A 16,725-nucleotide genomic window follows, 5' to 3' on the forward strand; every position below is an offset into this window, starting at 1 on the left:
GATGCTTGCCCGTGGCTGTGTGATTCACATACCACAACACCGTTTCTCAAATATCTGTGGAGCCACAAAAACATAATTTCAAACCAACTGAAAATGCTTTAAATAAATAAATAAATAAATAAATAAATAAATGCCGAATCCAAGCACAAAAGTAGTGGGAAAAAAAATGAAATTTGCAAGCAGACATTAGAAGTTCAGCTCGATTTTTATCGGAGTGCAAAGAAGCCCGCCGCGCTACCCCTACAGGGCGGCTCTGGGTACTTCTGCAGGCGTGGTGACGCCCCACCAGCGCTCGAAGAAAGCTGAGCACCACAGCGAGCTTCGCTCTTCCTGATCTTTATTAAACAGGCCAAATTTGGCTGCGCAGAGGAAATAAGAAGAAATACGCGAGTTTGAAGTTCAAGCCCCGACCTTTAGATTCTGTAGAGACCCCAACAACAAGTAAATAGCAAAAGCTCAGAAAGTTCAGAAAGAGCAACTCAAAACTTTCTTCACAAATGCCGTGTTACTATAGCGGAGTAAAAAAGTACCAAGCTCGAAACGCACTAGAATACCAGGCGGGCGTAACTCCGGCATTTGCAGAACAACGCTGCAGCGCTCCCGCGCCCGTCCCGCCGCGACGAGCGCCGTCTCACAGCCGCGGTTCTCGCAGCCGAAAGCTGACGAGGCGGTTATTCCCGCCCGAGCCGCCCGCAGTCACGCACACGCAGGCCGGAGCTCCGGATCCCGGCTCCCGGCTGCAGGCGCGAGGCGCGGCGCGGCCGGGCGGCGGCCGGGCGGAAAGGGGGCGCTGCCGGCCCGGCCCTCCGAGCCGCGCCCTGACGGCTGCCGCCCGCTGAGCCCTCACCCCAAGGGCGGCGGCAGTGCTGAGGTGCGGCGGCGGCCCGTCACGTACCTGCCGCGTGCCCGCGGGCGGGACTCGCTTCTGGCGACACGCACGCGACGGCCGCGGCGTGAGGTGGACGGACCGCTCCGGGCCGCCTCCCGCGGCCACGTGATCTCGCCCCGCGTGGCCAAGATGGCGGCGCCCAGAGCTGTCAACGCGCTGTGGGGCGGAGGTGAGTGCGCGCCGCCGCGGGGCGGGAGGAGACGCAGCCTCGTTCTCTCGGCGCGGGGAGAGAGGCCGCAGAGCGGGCTCCGCCGGTCCCAGCGCCCGAGGGCTGAGGGACCCGAGGGCTGAGGGACTGGGGGCCCCGCGGAGGTTGGGGCTCTCTCGAGATCGCTGGGAGCACCGCGGCGCGGGGCCTGGCGCTGTGTGAGGGGACAGCCGAGCGCGGGCTCCGGGTGCGCCCCGTCTAACGCTGCCGTGCTTTGTGGAAGCGCGCCGGGCGCGCACAGGCTGCAGGAGCGCTTCCCTCTAGGCTTTATGTGATCATCTTAGCGTTTAACTAAGAAAAAACGTTTTTTGACAGAACTGTCTGTTTATCCTACCAACCCGCTGAATCTCGGAACTTTAACGTGCGTGCAGGTGCTTTCCCGCCCGCCTTTCCTCACGCCGCGCTCCGGCTGAAGGCGCCTTTCCTACCGCGCGCCCAGCAGAAGCGAATCGCTCGTTTGCCCTACGGCCGTGCTCACGCGGCACTGCTGCACCAAGTGCTCGACGGAAAACGCGTTATCTCACTGGTGTGAGGCGATTTACCTCTCGTCGCTTCCCCTCGGGGTTTTGCTGTCTTAAACTAAATCAGGTTTTGAGCCCTTTGAACAATAAGAATATTTCTTTTTCGCTTCCGTTGCAAAATCTTGAATGTGTGTATAGGAAGAAGCACCCTCCCAGTGATCTCAATGAAAGGCTTGTATGATTAAATGCACATTTTGTTTCGGTCTTAAATAATTATTATAGTAATAGAGAGTAGAGCAATTCCGTGTTAATTTTAATTTGCACATTAAACTGCAAGCACAATACTGCAGTGCTATGCAGCTGACATAGCAGCCCTTTTTTCACTGTATTGATCCTGATCTTCTACTGCACTTTTATTTTCCATTCTGCCCAATGAGTTCTGAGCAGCCTTTGGAAAACGTAAACGCTTTTTCTTCACAATTAATCCTACATCAATTCAGGTCAGAAGAGCCACATTGGTTGTTTTTTCCTTGATGAAGGCTAGTGTCCACAGGGAAATGCCATTTTACTCAGATTCTTGGAACCTGGGCTTCAGCTGAACGCTGGCTTTCTGAGTCTCCTATTTGTTTTACTTTAAATGCCAGTCAAATTCTTTGTGCTTACGCATGTGCTATTTGGAAACGGAATCACATTTTTAGTGCATGGTACCATTCAACACTGGCTATTTTTTTTTGTTTGTTTGTTTTAAATCTCAAATGATGTGAAATTTAGCATGCAGCTTCATTCTTGATTTCTTGCTTCAGAAGCGGTACATCTGCACACTTTGTTTTGGGTGTTGTGTGGCCATGTGTGGTCAGTACAGCTGCCTCCACCCCTCCATGCCCAAAAACCCCATGTCTGTCATTCAGTTAAAATACCCAAGCCATTTAAATTTGTTAAGCCTTCATACTCTTCCTTCAGATGTCAAACTTTATTCAGATCCCCTGATAGAAATACATTTCCAGAAGTTGAAAAAGCAAAAATGTCATAGTTCAGACAAGACTGATTAAACTGAATCTAATTTTCCCTGAATTGGACAGTTCAGTATAATTTAATTTGCAAATACTGAAAGACAGAAGTAATTTTAATTAGATTTCAGTCCACCTAAGAGAATCTATTCCACCTAAATTGAAAGAAAATTACTTTTTGATAGCCTCTTATGTGATATCTCTTTATACTTCTGGTGTCACATTTCTATGAATGATGAAAGTTTTCATGATTATGGAACTGTTTCTAGATAAGCACATTTGAAAAGCAGAGATCTTGAAAATTTGTGTGCTGGTTAAATACTTTCTCCTTATATTGGAAGGAATTAGGCTGTCATAAAAGCGTATATTCATTATGTTTGAAGATGTTGAATGATTATGCTTGCAAACAGTTAAAAAGTGTAATTTTTTTGTTAGATGTATCAGAGAATTTATTTGAATATTTCCTGTCTTGTTAGAGGCAGAATTGCAATACTGTCAACTGCATGGGAACTGCTGAATCACGTCCTGAACTTCTGATTGATCACCTGAGGTGAGCACTGAGTCAGCCAGAGGAGCACAGGTGAAGGCAATTCACCTGTGCTGCAGGAAGGGGTGGAGCCTGGCTGCACCTCTCCTGGACCCATTTAAGAGCTGACTGCCAGTGAGGAAGGGTCTCTCCTGGAGATCCCCTCTTCTGGTGTTTCTTAGTGAGCCCAGGATATGGGTAAGCATTCTATCTGTTCTGTTTGGGTATAATAACTGCATAGCCAAACTCTGGTACAGTTCATAACTGTAACATCTGTACATACTTTGGTTATACAGTCAACCCAAGGAGAAGGTATGCAGCTTTCTAAGTGTGTGGGTGGCTTGCACAAACCTCTGGGTTTCTGTAGGCTCCAGCCTGCATGTCCAAGAGGCCTTGCTCTGGACTTAGATGCCACCCTTTTTTGAACAGTATTTGTGAAGGATTTTGCAGGTGATGTATAGGAATGCTAATTGTATTTACAATTTTGTAAAAGATAAATAAGAAACTGCTATAACAGCCACAGTGATGGCATGCTAACCTCTCATAGTTTGTGCTTATAAATAGTACTGGTTGTATGGTGTTTTACCAGATTGTAAATGCTCTAATTATGTATTGTGACAGTTTCAGGTATTACAATAATTGTGTCTGTGATGTTCATTAGTAATAAAATCAAGAAGGCATCAAAGAACTGCATGTCTCCAAATGCAACTTAGGTGATTTCAGGCACAATAATCTTTTACTGATCTATTAATTTCAGGCAAGTAAATTATGGTAGACTAGAAGCCCCTATTGTCTTGTAATGAAGTTTCAGGACTCGAAGCCACAGGAAAATAACTGATGAGAAGACATGCCTTGTTGAACAAGTCTCTTATTGTGTTAAATATTGCCATGACTGATTTCTTACATTGCTTCCCTATCTCTACCAATGAATGAGTATTAATCATCTGTGATGTGTATTATTGCCAGGCATATGAAGTGAAGTTACTGTAGACTGAAGGGTGTGTGATGTATCTCTTAGATATGTGGTCTGTGTGTGCAGGCTGTAAGTCTATTTGCTTGTGCATTACTTTGTCTGCATTCTGACAGAACTGGGCATCTTACAGATGTCCTAAACAGGTGCAGGTAAGCTTTTAAATCCTGCTCATGTGGAAAAGCTGTGGATGTTTCTTTAGGCTGTTTGTAATGTGCAGTACTGGAGATTGTATTTTTCTGTAGATGGAAAGCCATATTAAAATGTTTGTTTTCAGGACGTTTTCTGATAATTTTACTTTTCTCCCATCCCTTAGCACCATGGAGAGGAAATATGTGATTAATGCATGTTTATAAATCTTTTCCAAAATAAAGGGGAGAGGGGGAGGCATAGCTAGAGTAAGGCTGTTGCACTATGGCTTCAAAGCCTCATGCTTCCAAGTTTGCCTAGAAGTGCAGTCTCTTTAGAGATCTTTATGTATTAGCAATATTTTCTGTATTACAAAGTGTATTATTGGGGTGCATAGATCAGGTCTGTTTGCAGGTCTGGTAGTAACGTGTTGTTGAGTGTTGTTTATCCTTCAGCCTGTCTAGGTAAAGTAGAGTATTTCAAAGAAATAAAAGGAATAAAAACATCTTCTCCAGCAAGGTTGCTCATGAGACTATTCTGAAGCATTTTCAAAGTTAGAAACATTAGCTCAGACCTGGTAGGGATTAAACTAATAGAAAAAGATGTCAGTAAATCACTGAGGCAATATGTAGCAATTATTTTATGTCTTTCAGATAAAGTGTGTGTGAATACATATATATATATATAAATTTTATGTAGTATTTTTGTGTGATTAGACATGGCTTTGACATTTAAGGTAGTAAAGCAAGCAGGCAGCTTTCGAAGTATCATTTTTATGGTGAACTCTGCATACAAGCATACAGAAATGTGCTATAGAGCCAGCAGCTGGGAGGTGCTTAATTAAATAGATAAATGAAGTACCTGCTGGAATTATCTTCACATCTCTCTTTCCTGGCTTTTTGGCTTTGGAAACGTAGTCAAGATCAAAACTGTTACTTTACTGAGAATATCTGTCCAAAACCTCTGTAGTTTCTACCACCTGCAAGGGTAGAGGGCTCTTCCCACTCTGGGTACAGTTTCAGAGATGCCCTAGGGAACCAGTCTGCTTCCATCTGCTTGATAATGTGCTTTGAAATGAGAATTACATTTTTTTTCAGATGTTGCTTGCCCTTTGCTAAGTGTGATCATAAACTCAGCATGTAGAAGACAAGAAGGTTTATTGTTGTGACAAGAGTAAACCATTAGAATTTCCTAGCACTGTTGATAGTCAAATACTAAAAGCATCTTTTTACCTGTATCTTTATCATTGTTAATCTTAGAAACGTGCAAATCAGAAATTAAAAATATTCAGTCCTCACCTGTAGAAACTTCTTAATTTTTTAAAGCCATTTAATGCATTAAAAAAAAAAAGCAAACAACCCTTTATAACATATAGATAACAGTCCTGTGGGAAACATTTCCTGGTATCTCAGGCTGATAATGAGTATGTCCTATAAGTCTGAAGGTTTTTTGGCAGCTGGGAAAAGTGATTGAAAACTTTTGTCAGAGAGTTTTCAAGATCAAATGATGCTTGGCTGCACTGTGCAATATGTGAGCTGGGCAATTAGCTGGAAGCAAACATTAATTCACATTTTCCATTAATTTGTAGACAGACTCGTGTCTCCAGAATTTAGCATTAGCATTATCAGCTGCAAATGATGCACAATGGAAGTTCAAACCATTTGATTGCAGCACACTTTTAACATTTTCAAATGATCCAAAGGTAGTTCCATCCCTTCTTACAAAACGTCAGGCAGACAGGGAATTATTCCCATTTCAACAGTGCAGCTGTGAGTAATTCTGGGGGAGACATACGCTTTCATGGTTTGAGGTATGAGAGAAAAAAATATTCCCCTTTCAATAAAGTGTTTAATTGTTGTCTTCTGTCAGCTGAGAGGTAATGTGTTGTTGGCAGCACACAGAGCCTTTGTTCTGATGTGATGTATCACTGCTAGCTGGGGGGCGTTTGTGGGGAACAGTTTCTCTATTAGCTTTATTCTCACCCATTGACATCAGCCAAGGTTGTGTTCCCAGGAAGGAGGCTCCTTAGCAGGTGTCCTCACCTCGCACACCTCACAGCAGGCCAGCCACTGTGCTGGGGGCTGTGCAGCTTTGGCCGCCTCCCCAGGGTCCATTTTCACATACCAGAAAATGTGGGGTAAACCCAGCTATAATCCTTCTGGCAAAACTGAACTGTTACGTTTTGCATGTATCCTTTTCCGTTTTGCAGTCTCTTTTCTTAAAAAGAGAAAAGTCACCATTCCCTAGACAGAAAGGAGCCCCTTTCTTCCTCCATTTTAGCTCTGTCCTGTGGCAGCTGGGTGCCCTGGTGTGATGGTTTGTGAAGCTGGTGCCCAGCTCTGTAAGTGGGCTATGGTCCTTGAAGGAAAAGTGGTATATACTGTGTGATACATCTTGGCTGGTCCCTGAACTTGTTTAATGCAATTGTAGCATTTGAAGAGTAAGAACAAAGAACTGAAACTTGCTGTATTCTGGATGTGGGCATTGTGAATGGCAGTGTATTTTAGAGCACGTAGCTCATCTTACCAAAGCGACAGGATGAGATGCCACTTGAGCACATAGTGGAACAGGTTGTGCCTCCTGGATCTCAGCACAGGTAGCTACGGGAGACAAAAGGGACTGAAATTGTTAACAGCAGTTGATGGATGGAGAAACTGTAACTCCAAGGGAGTAATTTGCAGAGCATCTTGTAGGAGCGTGACATCAGGAGAATTAAATGGAGTCTGAAACCTGTGCTAACACTTGCTATTTCTAAGCTGCTGGGTTAACGCGTCATTTAAAAATGGACATACATGAAGTGGCTTTCTAGATTTAGGTAATATTCCTTGGAGCCTAGTTTTGCACTGGATTTCCTTAAGTAGATGGGAAGATTACTGTAAGATGTACAAAAAAAGACGTGATAGCTAAAAAGTTCTGAAATTCTGTTATGAGTGATTTCCAGATCTGTAGGGGGAACAGAACTATTCCATTCTGACATGTTTCCCATTATTTCTCGCGTGACTTTCAATGTATAGAGATGGTAAGGTTGATGTTGCAACAGAAAATGAGTCCGTTTCAGTGGTTGAATCACCTTAGTACAGTGACACAGTGTTTTCATTTCTTACTCTGAAGTTTGGGTTTCTGCTCAATTCAAATAGAAGATCGGCTGCTTCTAGTCTTGGATTTGCAGCTAAAAGTACAGCAGAGATCTGTGTCAAGAAATCTAAGCTGTTTTTCCCTTCTGTTGTATTTGGACATACTAGATATAATGCTCTGGTTTTGACAGTTGTGAATCATGAGCAAATGTAAGTGAAAGTGTAGGAATTTCTAGCAATGTTCACAGACAATTCTCCTGTTCTGCTGCAAACTATAATTTCAGAGTAGATATTGGTTGTATATGCAGTCTGTAAAGGGCCTCTGTGCTAAAACTGCCTGTAAGACTCCAAGTTACAGTTATCTCAATTGCCATTTTGGGATTGTGTAATTTTTCCTCTTTTTCATTCCTCCTTTCCTCTTACCCACTCCCAAACCAGCACAGTTTAATAGCACTTGGAAATTCACATGTGGTGAGGCACTTTAGTACATCTTCCTCTGCACACCAGGTTGGGTTGGTGGCTTGCAGTGCTTCTGAACACCACACCCCAGTGCTGTTGGTCTAGTTATATTTATTAGCATTAAAATATAATTGGAACACTTTTGCATGTAATCAAATGTGAGGGGGATAGGTTATAGTCCAATTGTGGGTTTTGTTGGTTTGTTTTACTTTTTGATTTTGTATCTTTTCAAGCTGTATGCTTTGTTGCAGTGTTTTTTTTTCTCCTAAGTATTTCTATTTAAGATAGATACACCTGTGTGCTGGATCTAACTTTCATATTATATATGTACTTTCCCTTCCTTTTTCACATAAGGAGGGGTCTATATTTTGTGTGCTCTCTGCCTTACAGTTACGCATCCTGCAGGATTATTTGATTTCAGTGTTTTAATTTAATTTTCCAGTTTTTAGCTACAAGTTATGAGTTTTTCCCTGACCACTGCTGTTACCTGGTGGTGCTGATATTTCATCAAGTTTAGAGAAGCTGTCTACCTGGATTCAGGCCTGGGCGAGCTGCTGTAACTGATGCACCTGATCCCCTCTGCTCAGAAACCCAAGCCCTGTAGTGGCAGGATTCCCAGGGGCTCTGAAAGAAAGCTGCCTTCAGATGCTGCTCCCTGCTTTCATTTTCTTTGTTGTTTTTGCATAGCTGCACTTTATGCTGATGGACAATGTACCTCCCCACCAGCAAGGTCTTCTGGAGAGGAGATTCTTTTTAAAATAGAATGGAAACAGAAGTAGCTAAGAGTACAGGTAGTGAAGAAGTTACTTTGGCATCTCTTGACTGCTATTCAGAAATAAAGCAACAAGTTATTAAACAAAATAAAAATGTTGCAGCTTTAGTGTTATGCTGATGTGTTGGTTTCTTATTATATAGTCTATGCTTTCAGTGCAGAGTACAATGCATATTGATTTTGTTCTGCCGTGTTTTTCCTTTAATCTGTTTCATTCTGTTACAAGAGCTACATTCTGTAAACACTGCATATGGTTTTACAACAGTTGAAAATCCTTTATTTAGAAATTTTTTTGAATTATTTTTAATTTTTTTATGACCACAGAATGAGTGTTAGTTGTCAATCTAATTAAATTCAATTGCATTTCCCATATGTTTTGTTTTTCCTTTGCTCTTATGTGCCTCTATTTTTATCAGGATATATAAATTTCTCTGTTTTTTTTTTTTGTTGTTTTAAATAACAATGTTGGCAGACAGATACAAGCATGTGACTGTCCTGCTTTAAAATACGTATGAATATTTATAATCTTAAATTCTTCCAAGTGTGTGGAGGGGGGGGAAATTTGTAGTTTCTTCTTATTTGTCAAGACTTATTCTCTCGTTGTTTTGAGTTTTATGACCTTGCTGTCTTTTTTCTTTTGTAAAATTAATATATGTATATATAAGAAGAGTCATTAAAAGTTGCTGTTTCCTATTTCAGCCTTTTTGACCAGGCTGACTGGACAAGCAGACAGAACATGTTAATTATTCTTCCTGATAAATGCAGTTCTGTCTTGTTCATGTATCTTTTGCTACTCAGACTTACCTATCTAACAATATATACACCATTATTTGTAGAGAGAATTATTTTCCTGATATCCTAAGAAAGTGTGTGGAAACCTGGCTTTCAACTACTTCTTGTTTTTTCTACTGTTGTAAGTTTTGTGAACTCTATTTTTGTGAACATGAGCTATTTACCCTGGGAGGAACTACAGTAACTAGAGAACTTACAGAGCTCTGGCATCACAAATGTGCTGATAGAACAGATAAGGATTCTCAGATTTATTTAATTAAATCTAGTGGCTCACAAGCATCTGAGATAAAGACGTCTTTACTAAAAATGCGGTGATTCTGTTCCCGTGGTAAGGGAAGACAAGGTCTGCTGTAGCACAGTGCATGTATTGTATTACAGTTCACATCTCTCAGGCTTCTTCTCTGGTCAAGATTCAACATTTCTGCTGTTTCTGACATTTATTTTGAAAAGGAGCAAAAAAAAAAAAAATCACATCAGATCTTCTTATGCATCAGAAAGTATAGCTATAATCACATTAAGAATTTTTTTTTCCAATCTCCAGCAAGGGAGAAAGTTACTGACCTTGCTTACCAACATTAATTCAAAGTTTTGGATAATCAGGAATTACCTGAGGACTGAAGCTGAAGTTGTTCTCTTACATCGTGGCTGTACCTGGAGGCCACAGACTTCACACTTCTGTTGTTGGCATAGTCCAGGATCCTTACACTCCAGCAAATGTGCAGCAATTTGTAGAGTAAGGAGGGGCTGAGGCTTTGCCAGCTTGCTCTTGCATGGTGTCTCACCCTGGTGTCTGTGGGACTTCATAGTCCCCAGGCTGATGGCTGTGGTGGGAGCAAACAGCTTTGTGGGGCGCCTTCTCGGATGAGCTGCTGAGCTCGTTGTCTCTCTACCTACAATACAGGTATTTATCTACGTTGCAGGTGCATTGGCTGAGGTTAATGAGTTGTTTGTAAAGCACTTTGAAGATGAAAAGCTCTGTAAAAATGTTAAGTATAATTATGTATGAGCTCTTGAGTGCATAATGGCTGTTTGCTTGCTAGTATTTAAAGCAGTTTATAACACACTAAGTATGAAGGCGCTGTATGAAGTCAAGCTCTAGTTTCCATTTAAGAAAAGTCACTCTTATTTTGTGTTCAGTAGTTCAAGTCACACCACTCATCTTCTGTGTTTCACAGTGAACAAAAACATTTGGAAGATTTTCTTGAAAGAAGCATCTCAAAACTTTTTGAGTCCTTATCTGGTAAGGGTTTCTTCTCTTTCAATCATATCTCACCCTATCTGTATGACCGGCTTTTGTTTGCTGAGTTCCAGTGTCTTGCCCCTTCTTCTGTTGTACCAAATGTTCCTTCTGCCCTCCTTATGCTTCTGAGTGGCCGTGACCTTCCTCTCCCTGTGTAGGAGACTGGGACACAGTCATAATAAACTTTTTAAACTTAAAATCTTTTCAGTCTTTGGGTTGAGGCATAAAGAAAGGATATTTTGGAGGATATAAGAGAAAAAACATCTAAGGTAGTGTTTGCAAACTGAACCGTTTGTTGGTGAAGGGTAGTATCACATGATAACGCGATACTACAGAGGTTACTGGACAGAGGAAACATGATACTACGATACTAGTTCTTAAATTCCTTTTTAGCTAGTTCATATTAAAAACATACTATTTAAATGGAAAACAATCTGGAAATATTTTATGACATTTTATGTCAGAAACAAAGTATTGGAAAGTGAGTCTGTCTCATGAAATAGCTGATTCCCTGGCGAGTTTTCCTTTTAGAGCTGTTGTCCTTTCCAAATCAGTAGATGTCTTTCCCTATATGTTTTAATTTCTGAAAAAAGAAGAAAAGGTTGGAAGCCAAGTGTTCGTTGAGCTGCTTATGCTGCATGGAAGGAAGACTTAGGGTAATAAAGGACTCTTCAGAGCTCCTCAGAGGTCTTCTGGCAGCTTTACACTGTAGTAGTATGCAGCCTGAGAAAACTTTCATGAGGATGTTTGAAAGTAGTACTGTTCTCTCTCTCGTTTAGAACATAAATAACCAGCTGTGTAAAGTCTCCAACTTCTGCATTTTAAGGATGTTTACTTTCATGTATTTATACTTAAAATCACTGTTTGAAGTGATTATTTCAGTTTTAGATCAGGCGTACTTTGAACCATGAAGGACTACTGTGATAATGAACATTATCTAAATTTATACATTAGCGCTTACAACATATCAGACGTTGTCAGGCTATCTGCTTCATGTTTAGCTGTACATGAAGTTAAATTAGGTCCTGCGTTATGTATTTTTTAGATTTATGAGTAATCAACACACTTGACGCAACATTGAAAGAAAATGACAAATTATTTTTCTCACATATATCCAGCTGTTCAGTCTCAGATCTTCTGACTAGAGTCAGGAAAAAGCAATAGTGAGCTACTAACTTCCACTGTGTGCAGGCATAACTGGAGCAGACGCGCGTCTCTTTTTCTGACTGTGCCATTGCACTGGTAGCAAACATATCAGAACTGTCTTCACTGTGTCTGTTTGCTCACCGAGTGGGGCTCAGGGCTCCAGTGAAGTTGTTTGCTGACTTGAGGATGATTTGAGAGCCAGAAACAATTGATACCTCCTCCAGTAAGTGTCTCAGGTGCAATTCTGCCAATACCCATAACTCCTGTTATTACATCCTTTATATATTTTAGCACCAAAGCTCCTCACCTGGAATTTATCCAGTGTTGCACTGAAGTCTGCCGACAGACAGACTGAAGATATGTTGAATGTGGAAGATGTCTGGCTCTGTGGTGAGGCAGCTGCAGGAGCACCAGCACTAGTTCTAGAAACAAGGCTTTGGCTCTGTCTGTCCAGCTCTCAGAGTAATTTATAGTGCGCCACAAAACAAATTGGATAGAGGTTTAATGAATGACTTCACTGGCCTGAATCTTAATTAGAAAGATGGTTATTTCAGCTGTAATTGCACTATTGAAATTGAGATATCAGAATTTCCACATGCAGATCTGTGGTTCTAGTAAAGCACTCTCAAGATGGGTGTGTGCTGTTGCATTTATCAGGGTTGCTGACCTTCCTTGCTAGCATTGATGTGTACTGGTTGCCACATGTAAGCTCTGCTAGTAGCCTGGTTTTTATTTCCTTCTGCAGTCTTTCCCATGCAGTGCAGTATGTGCCTGTGTCTCTCATGACCCAGAGACAGCTAAGCAGCCTTATTTTTCAGCTGTGTCAAGGTTATATGTGCCACTGTATTTTTAATTAAGGGTGGAAAAAATGTCTCTTTTGTATCAATTTGAATGGAAAGTCTTTTGCAAAATATTTTTTCACGCAATTAATGTCTTCACAGATTGTGCCCTTTCAGTCACTTCTGCCTCTGGAGTTCTTTCTATCCTAACAAAGCTCTGAACAAATACATACAAGAGTGAGCTGGGTTCTAGCTGCAGCTTCCTCAATTGCAAACAGCTAAGTCTTGTTCTAGCAAGGGGGAGATCCAGCTGTGGGCCCAGGTTGCTGCCCACATTGGTCTGCATCTCCAGGGGCAATACTGCTGCAAAGCTTATGTTTAAACCACAAACCTATTACAACAAGAACAGAAGGAGAGTTACAGTGGATGTTTGTCAAATCATGCAAGAGAATCTAGGAATTCTGAGATGAATTTGTGAATTAGTAATTGGCTAAGTGGGATGTCCCTGTGGAGACTTCCATGGATCGCTGCCCAGCTTTGCAGACAAAATAGCTACGCTTGTTCTGAAGAAATGCCTGTCGTATTTTGCTGGCAAGTTAGTTTATCTTCATCTTGGGGGAAGCAAAACACTTACTGCTGTTTATAGACACTTACTATCTGTGCCAATCCTTTTCAGTTTAGAAAAGGATTTGGAAGCTTAATCTCTTGAAAAGACTTATTGCTTACTTGATCTGTTCTAGAAATCCAGATGGTGGAATAGTTCAATAAAATGTACACAGAGTGAATAGAGATGAAGGCAGTTTAGAAATTTAAGATATTTGTGCAGAAAGTAGCTGTCATGGGCCTTGCTCTGTCCATCATTAGGACATCTGATAGAAGTTTTATGTGGTAACAGTTACTGTGAAGTTGCAGCAGCAGAAGTGAATGGGAGCACAGTGAAGGTTTTGGAGGTGAAAAGCATTGCCTAAAGTACAATGGGACTTATAATCCAGTTTTAAGGGGTTAATCAGGTGCTGTAGTTGGTCTTTAATTGTTGTTGTTCTGATGTGATAAGTATTGCTTGTAGGTCTTCCAGGAAGTCTCTTGCAGCAGTAGCTGGGGTGTTGATGGTACAGGATGGGGAAGTCCTTCCTTACTGCCTTGTTTTTGGGATCTGAATGTGACGTTTGCTCACTGGAGAGTGAGGGGGCTGAGGAGCAGGGTTGGGACCCCTCCTGAAGACATGCTTTGGGAATTCACAGATGATTGCTGGCATCCATCTCAACTGCTCCTGCATTACATCAGACAGATGTAGGGAAGTGAGCGTGTGAGATCCAGGCTTCCATGTATGCTGTCGCTCTCTTGAAATGTGCTGATATCCTTCATCTTCCCAACATGTGTAAGGTCATGGTTTAAACTGAACCTGTAATCATCGCAGTGGTGATTACTGTTTAATTTAATTGGTGGTAAATCAGCCACCAAGCTGGTGCAAACAGATGCCTTAGCCCTTTCTCAGTTAAGGTGCCTGCTGTACTCAGCTATTTAATAGATTTCCAGTTTAATATTTGTTGGTCCAGGAACTTGAGCATGGCAAATGTGGTCTGGGGAGATCCAAGTAGTAGAGCGTAGTTGAGCCTTGTACTTTGTCATGTGCCAACTAATGTGTGTTAAAGTTGAAGCTCAGGTCCCGCTTGTTAGTCTGCATCCATGAACAGAAAGAGGAAAGGCAGTGAAGGTGTGACTGGGAGAGCAGTGGCTGCAAAGTGCTAAAGACGGGCAGGCAAGGGAACACATTGCCTTTGTGTCCAGGGTGCTGCAGCTCTCTTCTCACTCTGTTTAAAAAAAAAAAAAAAAAAAAAACTGCACAAGTTTTTCCAGATGCTTCCTTGGATAATTTCCCTCCTGTTCCTGACAGACGATTGCAGACACATCCCAGTGTTTGTGCAGAGAACCAGAGTGGCACCACAGAGAACTGCAAGCCGTGCTGCCTGTGCTGGGAAGGATGGCTGGTGCCTTGGGACGGGAGGGGCCTGGATTGCAGCAGTGCTGTGCAGGAGGAGTGGTGTTGTCTGGAGCCAGAAAACACACTTTGAAACCACTATGTGGGAAATGCAGAACACCTTATTACCCTTTCCGTACCACAGAAGAAAGCCCTTTTTTGTGTCTGACATTTGTGAAAGCTTATAAAAGCTCAGCGTCTGTGGGGATACCATTGCCATTCTGATTCAGACTGGCTGCCTCCTCCAGGCTGCTGAGAGCACGATGTCAGCTCTTCCAAATTGCTGTCCCTGAGTTTGCCTGTATCTGTTGGAGGACTCACCAAGGAAGCACAAGGTTTCCGTATCTCAAGCCTTCTGCCTGGCTAGGGCTGCTTTTTGGCTTCCTGGGGCTTGCTTAGCCTACCTTGCCTTGCCGCCTGCCCAGCCCTGCAGCTCACCTTGCCATGCGGTAATGCTGACGAAGATCTATTGGCAACAAGTGGTCCTGTCTGTCCACGTTGCCTTCAGCAGTTCTGACAATGGCCTTTAGGCAAGGGGCGCCTGGCTGCCAGCACCATGTCAACAGGCAGGCCGCCTGGCTGTGCAGCGCAGCCGCTTGTCCCCGTGCCAAGAGCGAGTTCTGCTGATCCTGATCTGCTCCGTTTGTCAACACGCGGCTCCCACTGAGCTGTGTGAGACGAGGATCATTCTTGGCATGGGGCTGTCTGGCTGCACCCGCCAGGGCCTGGCAGCCGCCCCACCAGGATGCCAGCACCCAGCCTGCTCCCTTGGCCCTGCAGCTCTGATGCTGTGCTGCTGGGAAGGGTTGGGATGGGAAGAGGGAGATTCCTTTGCTTCGTTTGCAAGGCTTTTTTTTTTTTTGTGGCTGTCTGGATGATTAATGTGAATAGGAAAATACTGTTGACCCATTTAAATCACGTTAAACGACATCCATTGCTCATCTGCATAATGAAATACACACTGAACATTACAGCCTAAGTATAAGAGCCAGTGAACTACAAAAATAATATTTTACTCATTTAGATTATGAAGTAAAATATAGGACATTAGTACTAATCATAGTATTAAGTTTTAAGCCATGCAAATTGTAATTGTCAGTGAAAAAGAACTATAAGTTGAAAAGGCTATTAGCATTTCAGCTTTAACAGTTAATTTGAGTAATCTTTTTTTTTTTTTTTTTTGCTAGTGTGCAGCTCAGGAAAGTCTGTATGCAAAACATTTAATAATAAGTTCAGCACTGTTTGGTGTCATTATTTAATTTCAGCCATTACAGAGGTGTTAGAAATATTAATTTGCAGTATTCAAATGTATTGACATTTTACGTTACAAAGAGTAAATTGCAATCTTCACTTGAATAAAATCAAATCCAAAAGGCAAATTGTTAGTAACAGGTGAGATAATTTTGAGCATTTAAGTATCAAAGCAAAAGCTGAAGCCTTTAAAATATGAATTTTATCAAATAGAGACATCATTTTCAGCATTTTAAACTAACTACAAATTTTAAAACACTGAATTTAGGCTGTCAGGTTTCTATGGTTACCCACCTTTCCAGCGGTTTTATGAGATGTGCAAATAGGCCTATGAGTCACTTGTAATTATTTGTTTCTTATTTGTTATAGTTGTAATTCTGTGTTCAGTTTGAATCCAATATAGTTCACACCGCATGCTTTGGTTTATGTATATTTTAGTGCATATGATTGACAGTGATTGAGCATTTCTTATGGAGTGCTTGTTTTTTTTGTCGTAAGTGATGTATGTTGGTACTTCTGAAAAGGTAAACAGCTTCTTCCTGTATCAGTGTTTGATAAACAGGACTTTTATGATAAGAAAGAGGTCTTTGTAAATGTTAAGCAAGGAGATAAGTGGAAGGCATTTAAAAAAAAAATAAATTAAAACAGCTCCCAAGCGTTATACTCTTCCCAATTTGATCCATAATCCTATCATTATAATTCATTCAGTGGCCCAATGTCACATATTTATGAATAAGCTTTCAAGCTATGCATTAAAAGCACATCCTGATGACTGACAGGTTTAAAAATAAATGCTTTAAGAAGGATGCTAGAAGTTATCTGCAGCAAGCTCTTGATTGGAGCCTGTGCAAAACATCTTCCTGGGGAAAAATCAAAGCTTTTTTCCTCAAACACCACAGCAGTGTAGTTGGGGCAGCTGTAAGCTCTTACAGCTACATGCTTATGTATTTTGAAGCCCAGCACACAGGGTGAGGTGCCCCAACCTTACCTTCCGTTCCAGCATAGGGCACCGGCATCTTATTTTCAGTACGACACTCAGTGTCC

At 41.9% G+C, this 16,725-nt stretch overlaps 1 protein-coding gene across 1 annotated transcript in view; it reads left to right on the plus strand.

Annotated features, from left to right (window-relative positions):
- Nucleotides 1-1,018: 1,018 nt before the first annotated feature.
- METAP1D (methionyl aminopeptidase type 1D, mitochondrial) overlaps nucleotides 1,019-16,725 on the plus strand; it is a gene marked incomplete at both ends in the record, with an annotated part of 42,651 nt that continues 26,944 nt past the window's right edge. Inside the window, one exon of the mRNA XM_079538933.1 lies at nucleotides 1,019-1,058. Coding sequence (XP_079395059.1) covers nucleotides 1,019-1,058 — 40 coding nt within the window. The remainder of the gene's footprint in view (nucleotides 1,059-16,725) is intronic.

This window comes from Tetrao urogallus, assembly GCF_951394365.1.
Source record: "Tetrao urogallus genome assembly, chromosome: 8".
Classification (NCBI taxonomy): Eukaryota; Metazoa; Chordata; class Aves; order Galliformes; family Phasianidae; genus Tetrao; species Tetrao urogallus.